Source organism: Macaca nemestrina, chromosome 9 (genome assembly GCF_043159975.1).
Source record: "Macaca nemestrina isolate mMacNem1 chromosome 9, mMacNem.hap1, whole genome shotgun sequence".
NCBI classification, from domain to species: domain Eukaryota; kingdom Metazoa; phylum Chordata; class Mammalia; order Primates; family Cercopithecidae; genus Macaca; species Macaca nemestrina.
Window position 1 is genome coordinate 82,867,495 of NC_092133.1, and position 22,266 is coordinate 82,889,760.

General features: G+C 54.1%; 1 protein-coding gene across 5 annotated transcripts in view; it reads left to right on the forward strand.

Moving 5' to 3' along the window:
- Nucleotides 1–22,266, forward strand: part of LOC105495980 (LIM domain binding 3) — a 69,866-nt gene that overhangs the window by 24,894 nt on the left and 22,706 nt on the right. For 2 of the 5 annotated variants that reach the window (XM_011765990.3, XM_011765991.3), the window contains 2 exons: nt 11–47; nt 17,074–17,219. In XM_011765990.3, coding sequence (XP_011764292.2) covers nt 11–47; nt 17,074–17,219 — 183 coding nt within the window. Of the gene's footprint in view, nt 1–10; nt 48–6,705; nt 7,511–13,689; nt 13,879–17,073; nt 17,220–22,266 lie in introns of those variants that run through there. The other 3 variants (XM_011765992.3, XM_011765993.2, XM_071069845.1) reach the window with 2 other exon arrangements.

Consider the following 22,266-nt stretch of genomic DNA (forward strand, 5'->3'; position numbering starts at 1 on the left):
CTACCCACAGTGCAAGACCCTGATGAAGAAGCTCTACGAAGGTCAAGGTAAGTGCCTGGACTCGGGCTCTGTGGCCTTGCCCTCTAGCCCCGTCCCTTCCCGGGCAGCCCCCAGGTCACATCACTTATGGAAGGAACCTCTCAAGTTCACGGATTTGGAAAGCCTGGCCTGCAAAGGGCTCCAGCTGACACTAGCTTGAGGCGGCATCCTGGGTCAGTGAGGCGGGCACCTGGACCCGAGTCTCTGTCCTCCAGGCCCAGGCTACAAGAGCGAAGGCTCTGGGCTCTCCCAACTTCATCCCTGGGCAGGGGCAGGGCTGCTTTGGCCTTTGCTGGGCTGTTGAGAATGAGGGCATCTTTCCCTGTGAGGACACCCGGCTGGCCACCTTGCCCACCCACTCATCTCAGGGCCTGTTCCCCTGTGATTCCAAAGGCTGGGCACTGGGAAACAGGCACTCAGGGGTCTGTGCTGAACACAAACGCCTGACCCCTGGACTCACCTGTCCAGACCCACGTTGAGGTACCAGTTCTGTAAATTGCTTAAAGCAAAATAGCTGCTGAAAAAAAGAACAAGCCCTGGACATGAGGACGGGTTTGTGCCAAGCTGGGGGTCTTAGAGCATGGTTTCCCCATCAGTTGCAGGTCTGAGGCCATAGCCACCAACCTACCATTGTGGCCCGTCAGGTGCTCATAGCATGAGGGGGCATGCCATCCTGGAACTCACTGGAACCCGCTAGGGCCTTCCACAGTGAGGAGCAGGGCTCATTGTGACTGTGTGGACACTTCCAGTAGCAAATATGTCATCCGCATGTTCTTCCTGGCACTGTCTGCCTTGGGCCAGTGCATCCTGTGGCAGCCTCTGTGCAAGGGGCTGGGGCTCAGGGCACCCTCCCACCCTGGGCCAAGCTTTCTGTACTTGCTAACCAGCAGGCCCAACACTCAGTGGCCATGTGACCCGCGCAGAGTAAGACTCGAGCCAGCTTAGACTTGTGGATTTTATTTTTGAACCAACACTTTTGCCAACTCAAGTTGCTCTCACTTTTTGGCCAGGCATCCAAGTCTAAGGTGGGGTCGTGCCAGTCCTGCTAAGGATGGCATGCAGTCCCAATAACAGTTCTTAACCCTTCAGTGCCTGCAGGGCATCTAAAGAGCCCGCGATGAAGGGATGCTTGATTTAGCACAGAAGTTAAGCTCCAGCTACTTTAAGTCCTAGAACTCTCAGCTCTCCCCTCCTGCTGTGCTCCGCTGCCCCTGCGTGCTGCTCCCATGCTTGTCTTGCCCTCCTCTTAGAAGCCACCCATGTAGCTGCTTCAGTGAGCAATGCAGATGTTCCCAAACATTTGATAAAGGAGTCTTTAAATCACACACCCCAGAGCAAGCGGCTTCAAAATCCCCCGGGGTTCCTTCCAGCAAGAGGCCAGCAGGGGGCCTCTTTTCTCCCTCCCCTGGGACCCAGAGCCCCGCCCTCTCGGCTCCCTTCTGGTTCCTTAATGTTCTGCTTCCCTCTGGTATGCAAGGCAGTCACGCTCAGCTTGTGCCTCATTAGCCAGATGTCTTTAGAACGGGAAAGAGTACTGTGGAAGTGCCTTGCAGCAAACTTTTGTCTTTTCTTTCCCCTGGAATGTTTGCAGGCTCTGCAAAATTATTGAGTGAGGGGAGCACAAAGGCAGTGTTGAAGGGGGTCCCCAGGCCTCGTCCTTGGCCTTCCCCTTCCCTCCTTCAAGGAACATCTCTTGAAGTTTGTTCTGCCTGGTCTTGAGGGTAATTGAAGGGTGGGAGAGTAGTCCTTCTGCCAGCGGCCTAACCCCATGAAAGCTTGGTTCAGCCTCAGCAAAAGGCAGCCTTCGGAGCCTCTCCCCCAGCTACGGCAGGGTTTCATCCTAGGGAAATCTGGGAAGAGGGCCTGGGAAGTGGCTCCAGTTGACTTCCTCCCACCGTCCCAGGAAGCTTCCCTCACCCCATTAGCACCTGTCTCTGGGGTCTCAGGCCCTGCAGTGGAGGCTTTGAGGCATCCAGCCAGCCTCTGCCTAGGTCTGGAGGGGGCTCCTCTCCCTTCTTCTGACTTTAATTTCTGGAGAGTTGTCCTCATGGGCAGAGCTACTCATGTCACTGAATCCCAAACAACTATCCCATGGACCCAGAGGCGGGTGCAGTGGGTGTAGCAGTTTTAATCTGTCTGTGATTGAAGCCTAAAGCAGTGTCTGTGATCACTGGTCATGGCTGGGGCCCCAGGCTCACCCACATCACCGTCTGAGCAGAAGGGAAATGCTTTGTCCCACCCTGGTCCAGGCCGGTCAGGAGTCTTGCTCCTCAGGGGCCTGAGCCGCACTTCTATCTGTCCCCACTCCCAAGTTCGAAGCTGCACCCCTAGACTCTCCTGACCCATCTCATTGGCTGAGAGCAGCCACATTCTCTTTCTCCTCCCAAATCCCAGTGGGGATTCTCAGGGTCTGTCTTGAAGGCTGAGTTTCCCCACGGAGGCTTCACTGTAAACTGCTTCCAAGTGTCTCACTCCAGCAGAGCCTGAGTTTGCCAAGCCTTTGCATGGTGACACCGACACAGTCTTATATCCGTGCAAACGTGCTTTCTCCTTCCTGGCGCTGTGTGGTGAGAAAGTTAGCGGGAATGTTGAGTGAGTAGGCAGGGGCTCTGGGACCTCAAGGTCAGGTGTGGATCCACATGTGAAGAAGACCTTGCAAACTTTCCCTTCACCTCCGTCACTGCTCTGCCTCCAAGGTCCACCCCCAGAGTCCCATGACAGCTCACAGCCCTCTTCTCCTCTCAGGTCCTGGCTCCTAATGGTATCTCTGTCTGGTAGCATGTAGCTTCCATCTGAGGCTCCAGTGCCAACCTGCTGGCCAGCCCAAGATAGAGTATAATTTCCAGGGACTCTATCTTTACGGGTGAGGTGGGAGAGGCCTGAACAGCCCAGGCATCAGCTATGAATTTAGCTTCCCACTCTAGAAGGACCCAGGCACCTTAAGAAATTGTCCAGGCTGACTTGAACATCAGCCTCCTGCCTACTTCCACATGGGAGCTACTCTAGTAGTTATAGGTGATGCTGTGGCTCCCCAGTTTCCATCGGAGGTAGCTGAAATAGTGCCTCCTTCCCACAAGCTGAGCCTCTAATCTCAGAGTCCTTCTGACTTTGGAAAGGCATTCCAGGGCCCTGATCACCCAAAAGGTCAGATCCACATTGGGCAGCCACATTAGGGATAGGGGTGGGGGCAAGGCAGGGCTTGGATCTGCAAGGCATCTGGATCCCACTGCTTGGGGGAACCATCCTGGATGTAGCCCAGCATGAAACCCAGACATCCCCCTGATCCCTTATAAGTGCAGCCTCTGCGTTTCCCTGATGCCCGCCTGGGTAAAGAGCTCTGCACCTCCCCATCCTTCCAAGCATTAGGAACAAAGCTGATCTTAGTGAAGAGTCCCTAGAGGAGCTGAAGGTGAGGGTTGCATCACACAGCCCTTTCCATCCCAGATCATGTAAAAATCCTTCCATGCCCCTTTTCCATCATGCAAACATTAAGCTTCTTCCAACAAAATGCCAGGGCTCACTGGCTCCGCTTCTTCCCTCCTGCAGCCTCAGACGCCCCCTTCCCTCCCTCCTCTGGGCAGTCTCTCAGTTTTGCCCCCACTGCAGCCACCTCGCTTACTTGCCGCACAGCACAGGGCCCTCCTGCCAATGGGTGCCCCCGCCAATGGGCCCCTTGTAAGAAAGCAATGAAAAAATTACCTCTCTTCTTTGGATTTTGAGTCCCTGGTGTTCTGCCACCCTAGCGAGTTTGAAAACCACAACTGGAGCACCAGGGATGTTGCCCCAGGTGCCACTGCCTAAGCAGCCCCTGGGGAGCTTTCTTTCTTGCTCTTGCTCTCCTGTCTCTTTTCCTCTTTCCTGTGCCTTCCTCTCCTGGCTCCTTTCCTTGGCTAGCTGAGGATTTTCAAACAGCTTCAAGTAGAGCATGCTCACTAGATCGGACTCTCCAGGGCTGTCCCTGTCCCTGTCACCAAGCACTGATGACAAACTATTACCCAGCCTCCACAGGCCTTGCTAGGACTTGACGATTTACAGGTTAACTGCCTGTGTCTGATCTTGTGCCCCTGTGTTCTGGGTAGTGTCTGTGGGATGGTCAGGACTGTTTGTAGTGCTGTCAGCAGGACTCAAGGAGCCCCGCCACACCACCTTTGCTCGTGCCATCTCCACCCCTTCACCCCAACCTCAGATAGGCAGGTATGTGGCAAGGGAAGAAGACGCCGGCACTTAGATTGTGATTCTGCCCCTGAGTTTCTGTGTGGCTTTAGGTCATTCATGTGACCTCTCTGGGCTTCAGCTTCCTCTTAGTATAAGGAAAGTTCAGACTAGACTGGTGGTTTTCAAATATGTTATATGTTAGCAGTGGGTCCCTTTTGTCAAACAGTCTTAGACAGAGACCCAGTATGCAGGATTCAAGGGGTAGAGAGAGAGAGAGACTGCTAGGTAAAGCACGTGCAGAACTGAGGACCTCTGTGAGTGTGCGGACGTGGGGGCCAGACCCGATGACTGTTACTGTGCAGAAATAGAAGGCCAGCACTGCCACATCTTCTTTTCAAAGACTTAAAGTTGCTCTTCCTGATTTTTATATGCTAGCAATTCACTTTTTTTTTTTTTTTTGAGATGGATTCTCACTCTGTCTCCAAGGCTGGAGGGCACTGGCGCAATCTCGGCTTACTACAACCTCCACCACCCAGGCTCAAGCGATTCTCCTGCCTCAGCCTCCTGAATAGCTGGGATTATAGGCGTGTGACACCATGCCTGGCTAATTCTGTATTGTTAGTAGAGACAGGGTTTCACCATATTGGCCAGGCTGGTCTTGAACTCCTGACCTCAAGTGATCCACCAGCCTCGGCCTCCCAAAGTCCTGGGATTATAGGCGTAAACCACCGTGCCTGGCCAACTTCTTTTTTTTCTTTTTCTTTTTCTTTTCTTTCTTTCTTTCCTTCTTTCTTTTTTTTTTTTTTTTTTTTTTTTTTTGAGACAGAGTCTCACTCTGTCACCCACGCTGGAGTGCAGTGGTGCAATCTCAGCTCACTGCAACCTCCACCTCCCAGGTTCAAGTGATTCTCCTGCCTCAGCCTCCTGAGTAGCTGAGACTACAGGTGCATGCCATCACACCCGGCTAATTTTTGTATTTTTAGTAGAGACAGGGTTTTACCATATTGGCCAGGCTAGTCTCAAACTCCTGACCTTGTGATCTGCCTGCCTCGGCCTCCCAAAGTTCTGGTATTACAGGCATGAGCCACCACACCCAACTAACTTCTTAATTAAACTTTTTACTTTGAGATAATTGCAAATTCAGTGCAGTTATAAGAAATAATAGAGATCCCATGTTCCCTTTACCCAGCATCTCCCAATGGTAGCATCTTGCAAAATGAAAGCACAATAACACAACGAGGATGCTGACACTGATACAGGCAAAACACAGAACTTCCCATCACCCAGGATGCCCCACGCTGCCTTTTTATAGCCATACCCACTCCCCTCCAGCACCCACCCACCTCCTTAACCTCTGGCAACCACTCATCTGTGATCTGTCCTGCATCTCTATAATTTTGTCCTTTTCAAGAATGTTATATAAATGGAATCATACAGCATGGGACCATTTAAGATTGGCCGTTTTTAAATCAGCATAATTCCCAGGGGTCACCCAAGTGGTTGAGTGCTCCAATTGTTCATCTATTCCCTTTTATTGCTAAGAAGCATCTCATGGTATGGACTCAGAAATTAATTTTTACATTGAGTTGGAAGCACTGTACAGGTTAAACATACTGTGTTTGTGGCTGGATGTGGCCTTTTGGCCACCAGTGGACACCTCTGGTCTGGAGGATGTGACTGGACCTTCCAGCCTGGAAGGCCTGCATTCTGATGCCTGTGGCACTGGCCTTTCTCAGGTGTTCTCTTCTTCCATTCATTCCCACGTTTCTGGCTGCTGCTTGCCTGCTCTGTACTGTGCCCTCAGCTGAGCAGGTGTGGGTTGAGCCCCAAGAGGCCCCACTGGTGGGAAGTGGCCGGAAGTCCTGGCCCTCTGTCTGTGACAGTGACCTTGTGAGTATGTGTGGGTGTGCACGCATGTGCCCAGGCTGTGTCAGGCCTGATGGGCAGGCGTGGGCAGGAGCTGTGTGCAAAGGCTTCTCTCTGGGGACAGTGAAGGCTTTTCGAGGCCAGGGCAGCACAGGGAGGGGGCAGGTCTGCCCACCAAGCCTGATTGCGAGGGATAGGCGCTCCTCCTTCTTGATGCCCAGCTAGGGGACAGAGATCATGCGAGGTGCACCTGTCTGTTTGGTTCAATCCTGAGAGCTCACAGCCAAAGCAGCCCTGCCTAGCCCTCACTACATGGACCAGGGAGGCCCCCTTTAGTCAGTCTGCCCTCAGGGCCATTAGCCAGGTTCCTTCTCCATGGCTCCCAACTCACTCAAGGCAGGAACTTCAGTCCCTCCATCCTGGTCCCCAAGACTCTGGGTCTTGCCCTAACCCAGGCCTGACCACTTACAATGTACCCCATGGATTGCATAGCTTCTCCAAGCCCATTCCCTCCCTCCCATGCCCTCTGCCCCACCTGTTAGACAGGGGAATGGTGAACACATTCCCTAACCCCTTTCATTCTTCCTCTCTTCTCTCTCTCCTTCTGTCTCTGTCTCTCTCTCTCTCTCTCTCTCTGTGCCACAGGGAAAGGTTTGAAACGGAACGTAACAGCCCACGTTTTGCCAAATTGCGCAACTGGCACCATGGCCTTTCAGCCCAAATCCTTAATGTTAAAAGCTAAAAGGCTGCCTGGAATCCCCCTACCCCGACAGGCTGGATCCCCTCCCTCCTTACCCCCACACAGATCTGGCATGTGAGCCCCACGGTGATGCTTGACAATGTGTAACTGTGCTGGGGGCACCTCTGATGGCCAACCGCAGCATTTCTGTCCTCTGCCCTCCCCAGAGCTGATGCTGGGGCCCAGCCCCCTGCAGCTCTGTACCCACCAAACCTCCCAATTCCTCTGTACCCACCAACCTGCCCCATTCGGGGCAACCCTCGCCACCCCCCAAATAGCCTGTAGCCCAAGCCCCTGCCCTCTGCACAGGGCCTTAGCTGTAGACCAGAGAGGGCATGAGGGGTTTGCTGGCATAACACCCCAGAACCAAGGGAAATGGATGGGCCACTACTCAGTATCCCACCATCCTCAGTTCCTGGCCTCATCCCCTCCTAGAATGAGTCACCCGTAGATCAGGGTCTGGGGAAGAGGCTGATCCCTGGCCCTGCCCGGCTCCCTCGCTGTCCTCTGGAGCTCAGGGCAGCCCAGAATAGGGCTCTTTGAAGAGGAAGTGGAAGCCCCAGGGTAGATGAGACAGAGACCCCTCCTGGCAGTGGTGAGGTGGGGGCATGCACCCTCCTTTTTGTACCGTGTGTGCTGGCTCCATAGTTCTCTCTTCTGTACATATAAGCATGTTTGTTCTGAAATAAAGAAGATTTGAAGTGAACCACACCAAGCCCCAGTCATGCTGTGCCTGTGTGTGTCCCACCTGAGAGGGGCTGTGAGGCCACGATCTGGGACAGAGAGAGGAGAGGCACCACCAGAAGAGGGGCAGGGGCAGTGCCCACCAGTCCCAGGACTCAGCGCAGCTCTGGTCCTGCTGCTCTCCTACCCCACAGGTCCCGAGCCCAGCTGCAACCCAGGGTGGGAGGATGGCTGGTAGGAATCTGTGCTGAGGCCCGTTGGGCACCCTTAGTCACCCACAGGGCAGTGCGTATGGGAATACTTGAATGCCCCCTGCCTCTCCTCCCACACCCTGCTGCAACCAGCAGACTGAGCCATTGTCCTGCCCCGCCCCATCAGAAGGCACCCCGCAAGCTGTTTTCGCAAGAAGGAGCTACTTATGCTCGATCCTGGTCCAGAGGCAAGAGAAGGGTTCTAGTGGGCACACCTGGGCTGAGAAGCAGTTCACAAGGGAACTCAGGGGGCCAGGGCTGGGGCTCAGGGGAGAAGAGATGGAAGGCAGCCCTGGCAGATTATTGCTCAAGTGTCAGGAGGCAAGAGGGCTGGGAAGGCTTCCACCTGGGTCTTGCTCCCGGCTCCCACCCACCTGTGGCCTTGTCCTAGTCCTGAGCGTTTAGGAAGGGGTAGGAAGGGCAGCAGCAGTCAAAAAGATCCCAGCCAGGCCTCAGGCTCATGTCCTGCTGAGCTGTGACCCACTAGCTAGCACCCTACTCACCTGACCCTGGCCCGACCGCTTAGAAAGTACCCCATGATGGCAAGGCTTCTCCAGGCCAATTCCATGTCCCTGATTGTGTGAAATCACAGGCTGAGGACATGACAGTGGTGGCACTTACATTAGAAGCAGATGCTGAGGCTCAGCCCTCAAGGCTGTCCTGCCTCCTCTGTGGCTGGGCTGGCCAGAGCCCTGCGCCCATTCCTGCTGCCTCGGCAGAGGCTTTCCCTCTGCCTCCAGGAACCTTAGCAATCCCACCAGGAGGGGGTGGTGTTTGAGGCCACTCTCTCCTGCCTATCCACTCTGAGATGCTCCCTAAAGCCCCCTGCCAACCTATTTTGGCTTCCCACCTCATCCTGCCTCCAGCAGTCTGATGCCTGGGCCAGGCAGGCTTCATCCTGCTGCCTTCATCTAGGCCTCGTGGAGCACACCCATATTTGGCTGATGTTTTATAGAGAACTTGCAAGGCCCAAGGATGGGTTGGTGGCAGGGGTCTGGCAGATACAGAGAGGTCCTGGGCAGTGGGTATCCTGAGGCTGGCAAAGGACCTCAGCCAACCACTAAGAGTTGGTGGGCTCTTGGACCCCTGCTCCCAGACCCCAGCCTGTAGGAGCCCTCTTGGAGCCACCTAGTTGAAGCCCTGCCTTCCCACCTACCCCAGACCCCTTCACATAGTGCCCTGGGGGGCCCCAGGCTGGGTTCCATGTAAACCCCTCGGTATAAGCAGGAAAGATGTCTTCATTCAGCATCCAGTGTCTGTGGGCATTTGTGGAGATGCTTGACTACTGTGAGTGCTAAAGGAATCAGAAAGGGCCAATATAACTGTGTTCCCAATGCAAGGATGAATCATGTATGGTCCAGAGACAGGGAGCATCCCTCCAAGTGATGGATCAAAGAAGGCTTCCTGGAAGAAGAGGTCAGTGTATTTTATCTTCAGGAATGGTTAGAATTAGGGTGGAAGTAGATACAAAAGCCTAGACAGATACTCTAAGCAGAGCAAGCAGAGATGCTGATGAGAAGTGGTGTCCCAAAACCCCAAGTTAATCATTTTGGTTGGAATGGAGAGAATGCAAAGGATGTCATGGTTAGCAGTGGTCTGCATCTAGACTCCCAGGCCATGGGATTTTGAATGCATTCTGAAGGCAAAGTGGAACTAGCAAAGGCTGCAGGGCACCTTTCACACTATAGCTGATAAGGTGTTCTTCACCTAGACCACAATGGCAGCATGGGCCCTGGAGTTGCAGTGGAGCATTCCTGGGGCAAAGTGATGCAGCTCAGGGTTCCCCTGAGCCATAGTCACCAGGCAGCAAGGTGGAATGTAGACTAGGTGGGTGGCAGCATGAATAATTTCAAGATCAACCACCTGACTGGTATTCTATCATCAACTCAATCAACAGAGATTTTCATGCTTCACCATCTTATCCAACACAAGTAGCATCATCACCCCCATAGTGGCAACCACCCCTTTAGCATTGTCAATATCAATCACAAGGCCCCCACCATCACCAACAGTTCTGACCCAAGCCCAGTGACAACAACCCCAAGACCCAGCATCACCACCACCACCATCCCCATCCTTTCTAGACATAGTATCATAGTTATCAATAACAGCATCAACCAAACCCCAGCATTCCCACCACCAAGAGCCACCATGGAAGAGCAGGGGCACACAGTCAACATGCTCCACGTTGATGCTGACAAGACTGAGGGAAGAGATAAGCTGAAAAGGGGACGATAGCCAGGCTGTGTTTCTCCTGGCCTCGCCATCCCCCCAAGGAGAGCATTTGGAATGCCATGAGCATTTGGGTCTAGTTTGGTTTTTGCTTAGATGTTTAAACTGAATTATGACCAAGGCAGGAGGCAACTGTAGATCTTAGATCAGGCTGGGGTGATCTCACCAGCACTGTCTTTAGGAATGAAGCCAGGGCCAAGTAAGTTCTCCACAGTGCTTGCTCTATGATGCGCCCTTCAGGATGCTTCTGGGGGCTTGTGGAACTTCAGGCAGGAACTGACATGGAATAAGAGCCCAAGATCCTTCAAGACACCCTCTAATGCCTCCTCTGCCTTCCCTAGGCCCTGGCTTCTTGGTGTCTTTAGACAGTGGTGCCAGAGAGGATGCCACTCGGCAAGAACCCCAAGCAGCAGGCTCCCTTACGTGCATACCTAGGTATACCTGGTGGTGATCACTGCCCTGGTGCTGCGGTCAATGATGAATTTTCCTAGGGCCCACATCCAGCTCCAACTTCATGCCCTGGAATCCAGGGTTTATTTGGAGCTCTGGCTGGGGAGATCGGCAGGTAAGCTGGCCTAACAGTGAATTGGAGCCAAGGAGACAGGCAAAGCCAACTTCCTATTCATTCTGCAGAATACTGTCCCCAGCCTGGACACTGTCATTGCCCTGGTCCTGTGCAGTGTCCTCATTTCCCAGCAGCCTACTGGAAGTGTGGTGTAGGGCCATGGAGAGCAGATCAAGGAGATCAGTGTTCTGTGTCAGCCTGAGCCATCCCAGGCCATACCTGCCCACACTGACAGGAGGGTCTGAGCAGCCAGCTCAATGGTGTGGCTTCAGAGACTGCATCTACTTCTCTGAGGCAGTCACATCACCGGCATGGCTTCCAGAAGCAAGGTTCTTTCACAAGCGGGCTCATGGAAGGGCCAGAGCCAGGCACGACTGCAGGCCTGCAAGCTGGGCTGTCCGAGACTGCCTCCCTGAGCATTAAGTCAGGGAAGACCTGGGCAAGATGTAGCCACTGCTCTTGCCCATCCCAAAAGCTTCCCACGCAGTTATGGAGAAGGATGGCACTCTCTCTCCCATGGGGGCAGTCAACCTCAACCTTGCCACTTCTCCATCTCTATTCTTCCATGACCCTCTCACAATATTTCATGCTCTTTTTACCATACACCTCACCAGATGGAGGAAAGCAATTCAGTGATGCTTTTGCAAATAGCTCAGGGCCCGCTTGCATTCCTATCTAGGGCAGACCCCTTTAGTGCCAGCTACTCCAAGTGTGGCCCACAGGCCAGCAGCATCAGCATCACCTGGAAGCCTGTTAGAAAAGTGAACTCTCGGCTGGGTGCGGTGGCTCACGCCTATAATCCCAGCACTTTGGGAGGCCGAAGCAGGTGGATTACCTGAGGTCAGGAGTTCAAGACCAGTCTGGCCAACATGGTGAAACCCCATCTCTACTAAAAATACAAAAATTAGCCGGACGTGGTGGTGCATGCCTGTAATCACAGCTACTTGGGAGACTGAGACAGGAGAATTATATGAACCTGGGAGGTGGAGGTTTCAGGGAGCCGAGATCGCGACATTGCACTCCAGCCTGGGCGAAAGAGTGGGACTCCGTCTCAGTTTAAAAAAAAAAGGAACAAAAAAGAAATGTGGACTGTCAGCTCTGCCCCAGACCTACTCAACTAGGAATTCGTTTTAAGAGGATCCCCAGGGGCTTCAAGCACACATGTAAGTTTGCAAAGTGTTATAGTGGTGAGGCCCCAAGCCCTTTTCTGCCACTTTGCAGCTTTGTGATGTTTTACTAGAGACACAATCTCTCTGGACCTCAGATTTCTCATCTACAAAATGAGGGTCACATTCCCAATGGCTCAGGGAGGTTGAAATGATAACATGGAGTAATAGGGTAATCTCTCTTTTTTTTTTTTTTTTTTTGAGTTGGAGTTTCACTCTTGTTGCCCAGGCTGGAGTGCAATGGCACAATCTCGGCTCACCGCAACCTCTGCCTCCTGGGTTCAAGGGTTCAGCCTTCCCAGTAGCTGGGATTACAGGCATGCGCCACCACACCTGGCTAATTTTTTTTTTTTTTTTTTTTTTTTTTTTTTGAGACGGAGTCTCGCTTTGTTGCCCAGGCTGGATGCAGTGGCGTGATTTCGGCTCACTGCAAGCTCCGCCTCCCAGGTTCACGCTGTTCTCCCGCCTCAGCTTCCCGAGTAGCTGGGACTACAGGCACCACTTAGTAATGGAAAGTATTGTTATTCTAATTATTTCAAATAAGAATAGTGCCTTTTATTGGGGAAAGATTCTACTTGGCTGATCACAACACAACAAGAGGTTTATTTCTTCCTCCACGAGGTACCGGTTAAGGATTCAAATCACAACATCCCTCAATCAGATCCTGCTATTCTGACTGATAAGTTGTAGGACTCTGAGCAACTGAATTATCTTTGTTACCATTTCCTCATCTATTAAATAGAGTCCATGATAGCCACATCAGAGGGCTGCTGTGAGGAAGGAAAGACATCATCATGCCTGGCACATAGCATGAGGTCAATAAACAAGCGGCATAAAATGGGGGGAGTCATTCCCACTCGCAGGAGCTGCATTTATCCAGTTGCTGTTGTTGCAAATACAAATCAAAGAGTAAAGAATGTGCATTTCTTTGCTTTCCTATAATTTAATTTTTATTCTCTGCCCATCCCGTTTTACAGTTAGCCACCCAGCTCTGACTGCTCTTGTCTTTCTAGAGTGGTTCTAGGGAAGAGATGCTTACAGAATGCCAAGGCACTCAGGGTGGGGGCGTGTGGGCATACCTGGTCCTCTGTCAGGTTCTGCCTGCACTGGCATCTGCTGAGACATCCCCAACCCATCTGGTCCATACTTGCAGAGTGATCGCCTTTCTCTTTCCCAGTTACAAGGTCTTTCAGATCTGCAGGTGCTCAGGCCCATGTTCTTGTCACTCTTGGGTGCATGGTAAATTCTCTATGGCACCCAGGCCACACAGAGGTATGGGAATCTTTGGGCTATTTCAGGTCTGTCTGGCCCCTCACCATGGGCATGGGGAACCCTGGGGTCCTGCCACTTCCCCAGGTTTGACCTTGAAAAGGAGCACAGGGGCTTCTATTCTTGAATCCCCTTGCCACAGTGCCCACTTTTGTCCAGGCAACCTTGCTCTGTCTGCCATGGTAGCTTTCAGCCATCTGTATTGTTGGTGCCGAGTCCTTCAGAGCCCAAAGCCTAGGTTCTCACAACTCCAGAGCCTAAGTCCTTGACACTCAAATATCTTCACTCTGCTTTTTTTGCTGTAACATTCCTTCCCAAGGTAGCACATGCCCTCGACTGAATGAGGAAGGGTGAAAACAGGATCAGGGAGGAACCTGGGTGGGTAATTCCATCGGCTTTTCTACCACACTGTTTTGCTGAAAAAGAAAAATTAGGAAGGACAGAAAAATTTGAGAGGTGGGGGTGGGAAATGCCTCCAGGATTGAAAAAGTTTTTGATGTTATTGGGACCCTTCTGTGGTCTGAGCCTCTGCTCCTGGGATCCTGGAGGAGCTCCTTCCCTGAGCTGGAAGACATACCCTCTGAGGATCCTACTCTGTTTGCAAGGCAGGTGGTGCTTTCTGCCCAGCCTGCCTCTGTTGCACCCACCTGCCCCCATGCAGAGGGGCCTCATGGGGTCTCCAGGCTCCCTTGACCTGTTGTCTTTTTGGTCCCACCTCATCAGCACCCCTATTGAGCATGCGCCAGTGTGCACCAGCCAGGCCACCACCCCGCTGCTGCCCGCTTCTGCCCAGCCGCCTGCTGCTGCCTCTCCCAGTGCAGCTTCGCCACCCCTGGCCACAGCTGCTGCCCACATTGCCATCACCTCTGCCGCCGCCACAGCCCCTGCTTCAAGTCCTGCCGACAGCCCAAGGTAACTGGCCCACAGGTGCCGGGCCTGACCCTGGGGAAGGGAGACAGGAAACGCCCCACTCTGGGTCCACCTATGGCCAGCTGTGTCCAAGGTAGTTAGGGCCCACAGGCCTGGAAGAAGCCAAGGCCAGTGCTGCTTGGTGCAGAGTGTGAAGGGGAAACTGAGGGTGAATTTCAGGGGTGTGCACCACTGTAGCAGGGACTGTCACTCTGCCCCCCAGGGACACATACACCAGTGAGGGAGGTAACAGTCTCTCTCACAGACATATACACACACTCATACACACAGTGTTAGATAACAAAAGGGGACTGTGTGAAAAGTCTTTGTTCCTGGAACTCAGATTAGGTAGAATGAAAGTCATCCCTGTGGGCTGGAGAAATCAAGGAAGGCTCCATGGAGGAGGGAGCACTGGAGCTGGGCAGGGAAGGCAGGTCAGATTTCGTCAGAGAGAGTTTAGCCATGAACTTCCCACTTCCCCTCCCCTCTCTTCGGAGAAGCATGTTAACGCCAGAGGCACCCAGTATAGTGGGATTTATATCTGCTCCACAGTTTACTGTGTGTAACCTTGAAAAATTGACTGAAGCTCTCTGAACTGCAGTTTCCTCGTCTGTTAAGATGTTTACCAAACACCTATTATATAAGATTATGATAGAAAAAATGTCTGTAAAACACCTAATACATACAAAGGACACAAGTATTGTGAGTTCCTGCATCTGCCTTCCTAGACACCCAACAAGGCAGAGACCAAAGGCCAGGGGAGAAGAGGGGAGGCAGAGGGGCCAGGCTGACAGGTCACTCTGCAGTGGCCATGTGGCGCATCAGGCTGGATGGGGCCCGCTCTGTCTGGGCTTCCAAGAGTCGGCCAGTTAGTGTTTGCGGTCGGAGCCCAGGTGTCCCAGTCTCCCACCCTGGCCCCCAGGGTTTGCTGGGGAGGACATGCCTCTTGGATCAGAATGGGTAGGTCCATGGTGCAGCCTGAGGTGGGATTGATATGAGCAAACTGGCTCACAGGCCTGTCTGCTGCCCCCATCCCAGGCTTCACATTAACTGCATGGTGCCCAAGACCAGCCTTTCCCCAGCCCAACTGAAGCCTGAAGGAGGAGCCTGGCCCTCCAGGGATGGTTTCATCCCAGTTTTCTGGGGGATTTAGGACACTGCTTCCCCTCTTTATACCAGAATCTCTTCATATAAAGGCCTTGCTACCTGCACAAAGAAGAGATTTTGAGGAGGGCAAGAAATGTCTCTTGTAGAGTGGGAAGAAGCCTCCCAATTTGAATGGTGAGGGGCTATAGATGCTGGAGCCCTGCAGGCAGTCCAGCCTCATCCCTGGGGCCCCAACCCTGCTCAAAGGCAGGCACCAGCACCAGGCTCAGGTCTCAGTGTCCTGGGCGGGCCGAAGGCTGAGCTCCTGGAGCCCTCGGGACGCCCCCAACAGGGGGAGTCCTCCCTTCCTTCCCTTTGCCTTGCCAGGAGAGCTGGGGCCTGGGTGGAGCTTGGAGAGCGGCACAGAGGGCTGCCCAGCGGGGAGTGGGGCTGGAGTAGAAGGGGTCACGGGGTTGTACTCTGAGCAAATCTACCTCCCCTCCTCACACATGGGCTGGGATGGAGCTGGAGCTGGGGGAGCCCATGGGAGGCAAATGGACCCCCCAGCCTTTCATGGGAGCATGGCTTCAGAATTTTCAATGGATGCCATAAGCCTCTGCTCCCTTTCCCAGAGCCAGTCCCTGACTCAGGACCTGTAGCTCCTGGGCTGCGGGCAAAGTGTCCTCCACTGATGGAGTCCGGCTAAGACCACTGCCCCTTGGCCCACCCCCATCCCTATGGAAGCCCGGCAACCCTTGGACACTGTCTCTTCCTCTTCCATGGAGACCCCTACTCTGCTGATCTCAGCACAGAAATCTATCCAGAGAAGGGCAGATGGGCCTGGGGAGGGGAGACAATGGCTTCACTCAGCCAGAAACTAGGCAGCTTGACAGGGCAAGTGTGCACAGCCTCCAGGTCTGGGATGCTGGCTACCTGAGGCTCATTTTATCTCCACCTTGTCTGGGACAGCCCCTCAGGCCTCTCTGGATCCACTCAGAAGCTTGGTGGTGGGTTCTCATCCCAGGGCCACCCCCTTCTCAGAGCCCCGGAGAGGAAGGCACTCCTCATCCTACAGCTCTGCCCAGCAGGGCCCGGGCCCTTGAGGAACAGACAGAAGGCAGGCAGGAAGCCATGGGGCGGTGGGTGGGGGTGGCAGGCAGGACTCACTTCTCCAGCACCTCCAGCAATAACCCATTTGCCCTGGGTGTGGGCATGTGGTCCCCTTTGAGATCTGAAAGACCAGGGATGTGTTTTGCAAGGTGTTCATTAGCTTTAAATGAAGAAAAGCGTTTTACAAACAAATACAACTGGGGAACGCTGATCAGAGAAGGCTCAACAGGCGGCTGGATTCCAGGAGTTCTCGGAGCCTTCAGCTCTCTGGGAGGAGAGGCCAAGCACATACTCTGCTGAGGGTAATGAACTAGGACACTTTTAAAAAAAATCTCTTTGACCCCATTGTCCCAGGGCCACACATGGGGAAAGGTGATTCTAGGCCCCTTGACAACTAACCCAGTTAGAGGAGGACAACAGGAACTCTATGCAGAAAAGGTGTGTGTTGCTGGGGGGGAGGGGGTCCTTGAGTGGCAGAGACGGGGTTGGGGGAGCGGCACGGGTGTCTCCTGACTTCCCCTGAGCTCTCCCTGGAGTATCTGTGCCCAGAAACCTGAGACTTTGCTGCTCCTTCCAGCAACAATAGAAAAGAGTAGGCAGAAGAGGCCAGGTGGTCAGGGGCTGAGGTGCCCCACGAGGTCATGGGGGTAGGTAGTTCTGACCAGCGCCATCTCTCTCCTCTCCCCTACCTCTGCGCTCTTCCACAGTCCCACCTGGGCAGTCTCTCCCCACGACAGTGAAGGGTCTTCCCGGTGTCCTCCTGTCTGGCTGGTGGCTTTTCTCCCTCTCTCCAAAGGCAGTGGCACTAGCCACCCAAGGAACACCCTCCTCCCCTCTGAGACCCTTATGGTCCTTCCTTCACAGTTTCTGGCAGCTCCCAAGAAATGTCTCTGGTCAGGTGTCCTCACAGAGGCTTCTGAACACCTGGGAGTCAGCCTGCCTTGGCTGTAGGCCCCAGTGGGGGTGTCCTTCTGGGTGTAACCCTTCCCCCCTTGGTTCCAGGCCCCAGGCCTCTTCCTACAGCCCAGCAACGGCCGCCTCTTCAGCACCTGCCACTCACACCAGCTACAGTGAGGGCCCCGCCGCCCCTGCACCCAAGCCCCGGGTTGTCACCACTGCCAGCATCCGGCCTTCTGTCTACCAGCCAGGTAAGAGGCAGAGCAGGAGGGGAGGCTGTCTAAAGCCATGGGTGGGTTCCAGGAGTTGCAAGAGCCAAGAGATGGCTCTGGGGTCACATCCCCAGAAGAATGGGAAGCGAGGTCTTGCTATTGAGGCTCCACCCTCCATCCTCCAGTTGTGGGTCAGAATCCTATGGAGCCTGCATCTGGCCTGGGGGAGACAGGTGAGCAAGAAAGTAGTGGATGATTCTAAGGGAGAGCAAAGGAGAACAGAGAAGTCTTCTCTGGACCAGGCCTGGTGGCTTACACTTGGAATCCCAGCACTTTGGGAGGTCAGGGCAGACGGATCACCTGAGGTCGGGAGTTCAAGACCAGCCTGGCCAACATGGCAAAACCCCAACTCTACTAAAGATACAAAAATTAGCCGGGCGTGGTGGCACACACCTGTAATCCCACCTACACGGGAGGCCGAGGTTGCAGTGAGCCCAGACCGCACCATTGCACTCCAGCCTGGGCGACAGAATGAGACTCCCTCTTCTCGGTTTCATGCCAGTGTGCGAGAGTTGGCCAAAGCGATGGGGATACAGAACAGCACAGGTGGAGCCTGGACTCGGGAGCAGGTCCTATCCAGGCGCAGGGAGAGACCCCAGGGAAGTTATCTCTGCTGCTGGAGCCCAGGGAAATGAGACAGGCACTGAGTCAGGGTGGGCCTTGCTCCGGGGGTTTGGTTCATGAAGCTCGCTGACAGCAGGGTTGAGTGTGGGTGGTCGAAGCGGCTTTTGCCCCAGACAGAGGCCGGTGCCAGGGCCTGCTCTGCTGTCGAAGGCAAAGCGCCTCATCCCTCCAGGCTGTGATGTTCATGGACACCTCGTGTTCTGGAAATGGAATGAAGCACCCAGCACAGCGTCTGTCACACGGGAGGTGCCCTTCTCTGTCCCTAGAGAAGGAGCAAGGAGAGACGGTTCTGAGGTGAAAACTCCGCAGGGCGAGGTGGCGTTTTGCAGTAGCGACAAGCCTTAGATGGAGCGGTGGGAAGCGGCTGCCCCTGCGGAGACTGAGGACACAGGGAGGGGAGGCTGGAGAGGAGTTTGGAGGAGAAGCGGCGGGTGGAAGCGAGGCCTTGCAGGGGCGCAAGGAGGACATTTCCGTCTCTTCCCGGGGAGGCGCTTCTGGCACCTTCCGGGGCGGCCGCCGGCTGTCTTCGCCCAGCCCGCCAGGCGGCGTCAGGGCTCCGGGGGCGCGCGGCCGGCCCGCCCTGCGTCTCCTTCCTCCTCCTCCCTGGGCTGAGGCCCAGGAAAGCGAGACGAGCCGGAGCCGCGGGCCCCCGCGCGGTTCCCAGGCCGCGCAGACATTAACTCATTCCTGCCTGCGGGGGGAAGGAGGCGGCCGGGCGGGCGCGCGCTGGAGCCGGCCTGGCCTCCACCTCCCTCTCCGGGAGGCCCCGCTGCCAAGTGGAGTCCGGGGGCGGCTGGCAGGCGCCCCGGACGAAGTGGGGCCTGTGGGCCCAAGCCGCTCTCCGCTCCACTGCCCTCCAGGCTCTTCGGACCCGGGCGTCGGAGAGGGCGGGGAGCCCGCGCGGGACCCGGAGCGCCCCGGACCGCCGCCGCAGCTCCCCCCGGGGCCTCCTCCGGGCCGAGGGCGGTGTTCGCATGCCGGATCTTATCGCTGGCGCCCGAGGTGGGCGGCCGCTCCCCAGAACACCTGGGGCCCGGGAGGGGGCGGGCGGCGGCGTCGTCACGGGGACCCTGCGCGCGGGCCGGGGACGGCCACGTTGGCCCGCGGGCCGGGCGGCGGCCAGGCGCTCGCGGAGAGCCAGGCCCGGCCCGGAGTGAGTCAGAAATCACCTTGTTTAATTACACATCCCCGAGCCCGCCGAGTGCGATAGGGGCCTTTTGAACTTGCCAATTAGAGATGAAATATCACCTTCTAATTTAGACTGGCTTAATTCCGTCACGCAGAAATAGCAACAGCCCCGGGGCTGCGAGATGGGATATCAGGTCTTTCCTGGCATGACGGCGAGCCAGGCTGAAGGGTGCAGAAGCTGAGGGCGGCGAAGCGCCGCTGCCTGCTCGCCACCGGCCGGGAGTGGGGGTTGCGACTGGGGAACGGAGCTGCCGGGCCACCCAGGCCGAGGAGGTTCCTTCTCTGGGTGGGTGTAGCCCCCGGCAAGGAAGCCGTCAAATCGGGGTCCAGATTCTAGCCTGCCTCTGTGAGACCTCTGTGTTACCTCTGTGTTGTGGGGGCTTAGAAAAGGAGGTGGATCCGGGAGTCTGGAAGGCCTTCCAATAGAGGGAAGCGACTGCCAGGCAGGGGGAATAGGGTTAGTATTGCTGCAGGGAGGCAGGAAATGTGGGCCAGGGCCCGATTTACTTGAAAGGGGGCGTACTAAAGCCTGTTTTGCTTCCTGGGGAGTTTCTAAAGGGGCATCTGCTGTTCAGTCTGGCAGCCTGAGCTCGTTTCAGCTAAGTAGTTCACCAGCTGGATGACTTGGAAGCAGCCATTTAAGCCCTCCAAGTCTCAATTCCTCATCTGTAAAATGGACTTGCAAATATTATCTGCCTCCTTGAATTGCAGCGAGTAATTACTTGAAATAATGCACGTAAAGGGCCTGGCACGTGGAAACAGTCATTTTGATGAGGACAGCACCACCCAATAGAAAGAAATTTCCTAGTAGCCACATTTTTAAAAAGTAAAAGAAAGCAAGTGAAATTCATTTTAATATATTTTCTTTGACTATATATATTTAAAACATCAGGCCGGACGTGGTGGCTCACGCCAGTAATCCCAGCACTTTGGGAGGCCGAGGCGGGCGGATCACGAGGTCAGGAGATCGAGACCATCCTGGCTAACACGGAGAAACCTCGTCTCTACTAAAAAAAAAATACAAAAAATTAGCCGGGCATGGTGGCGGGCGCCTGTAGTCCCAGCTACTCGGGAGGCTGAGGCAGGAGGATGGCGTGAACCCGGGAGGCGGAGCTTGCAGTGAGCCGAGATCACACCACTGTACTCCACCTGGGCGACAGAGCGAGACTCCATCTCAAAAAAAAAAAAAAAAAAAAAAAAATTAGCCGAGTGTGGTGGCGGGTGCCTGTAATCCCAGCTACTTGGGAGGCAATGGCAGGAGAATCGCTTGAACCCAGGAGGCAAAGGCGGCTGTGAAGCCAAGATTGTGCCACTTCACTCCAACTTGGGCGACAGAGCAAGGCTCCGTCTCAAAACAAAACAAAACAAAACAAAAAAACCCCATATATATATATAATTTCAACATATCAACATAAAATAATTATTAATGTGTCTTCAAAATCTGGTGTGTGTTACACTAACAGTACTTCTCGGTCGGACTAGCCACGTTTCAGCTGCTCATTGGCCATTTAGCACTATGTATTGGACAGCGCACGATTAGGGCTTATGGTCTTAATCTTTTTTTTTTTTTTTTTTTTTTTGAGATGGAGTTTCGCTTTTGTAGCCCAGGCTGGAGTAAAATGGCGCAACCTCAGCTCACTGCAACCTCTGCCTCCTGGGTTCAAGAGATTCTCCTGCCTTAGCCTCCCAAGTAGCTGGATTTACAAAGCGCTCACCACCATGCCCGGCTAATTTTTTTGATTTTTTAGTAGAGATGGGGGTTTCACCATGTTGGCCAGGCTGGTCTCGAACTCCTAACCTCAGGTGATACACCGGCCTCAGCCTTCCAAAGTGCTGGGATTACAGGAGTGAGCCACCGTGCCCAGCCAATCTTAATCTTTTTTAGCAGAGAATTGCACTTTAGAAAGAAAGGAAATGTTGCATAGAACCCCCTTACGGATAACAGAGGGATGAAGCTGCTCTGAAGTTGTGCTAGATCACCTCTCCCTGCTCTCTGTTCCTGGTGGCGTTCCTGGAATCACTTCTTCCCCCAGCATTTTGAGATTCTCTGCAAAGTTGTTAGGGAGGGTGACAATACCTCAAATTTGGGCTGTACACATTTATAAAATCCATGCACTATGTCACTCCAGCAGGTCCCCAGCATGCCCTGTGGGGCAGGCAGGGCGTCAGGCATTCCACCACCACTGAATAGACCTCAGTCTCGGGTTATCTGACTTCAAGATGTTCCATTTTCCTTCCCTCCTCTCCCACAACCCCCGGCCCTACCAGTCTAACAGGGCTAGGCTTCCCTAGGTGAGCAGCAGGTCATGAGACAGGCTGACAGTACATGTGACCCTGACACCCATGTTGTCCCCATCCTTGCCATTCTCACTCACATTTGGTGACACACTATGCCAGGTACCAGGCTACGCTCTTTTATATTTCTTACCTTCCCTTAATCCTCATAATAACCTTGTAAGATGGTAAGAATTAGTATTGCCAGTTTTAGATGAAGAAATTGAGGCCCAGAGAGGTTAAGGAACTTGCCCAAGGACACACAACCAGGAAGTAGTAGAGCTGGGTCCTGCAGCCAGGGCTCTTGGCTATGCTATCAAGACTCCACAGCATGAGGTCTCCTCCATGTTGAAAATGACTCCTCCCTGACATGTGGCACCAAGATTTTCTAGAAATTGGACTCATGATCTTTACAGAGGCAGCTTGGGATGGTATAATGAATGGTTTTGGAGATGTATTCCCACTTACTAGCTCTGTCTGAGCCTCAGTGACCTTGAGGGTAAAGGGGGAATAATGTGAAGAACGATTCAGATGACAGATGCTATGTGCCTCATTACCCCTAAAGGAGAGGAAGATTCCTTATGGAGAAGGTATTATCTCTCTCTTTTTTTTTTTTTTTTTTTTTTGGAGACAGAGTCTCGCTCTGTCGCCCAGGCTGGAGTGCAGTGGTACAATCTCGGCTCACTGCAAGCTCCGCCTCCTGGGTTCACACCATTCTCCTGCCTCAGCCTCCTGAGTAGCTGGGACTACAGGCGCTCGCCACAATGCCTGGCTAATTTTGTGTATTTTTAGTAGAGACGGAGTTTCATGGTGTTAGCCTGAACGGTCTTGATTTCCTGACCTTGTGATCTGCCTGCCTCAGCCTCCCAAAGTGCTGGGATTACAGGCGTGAGCCACCATGCCCGGCCGGTATTATCTTTTGAAGGCCTCACTGGCAGGA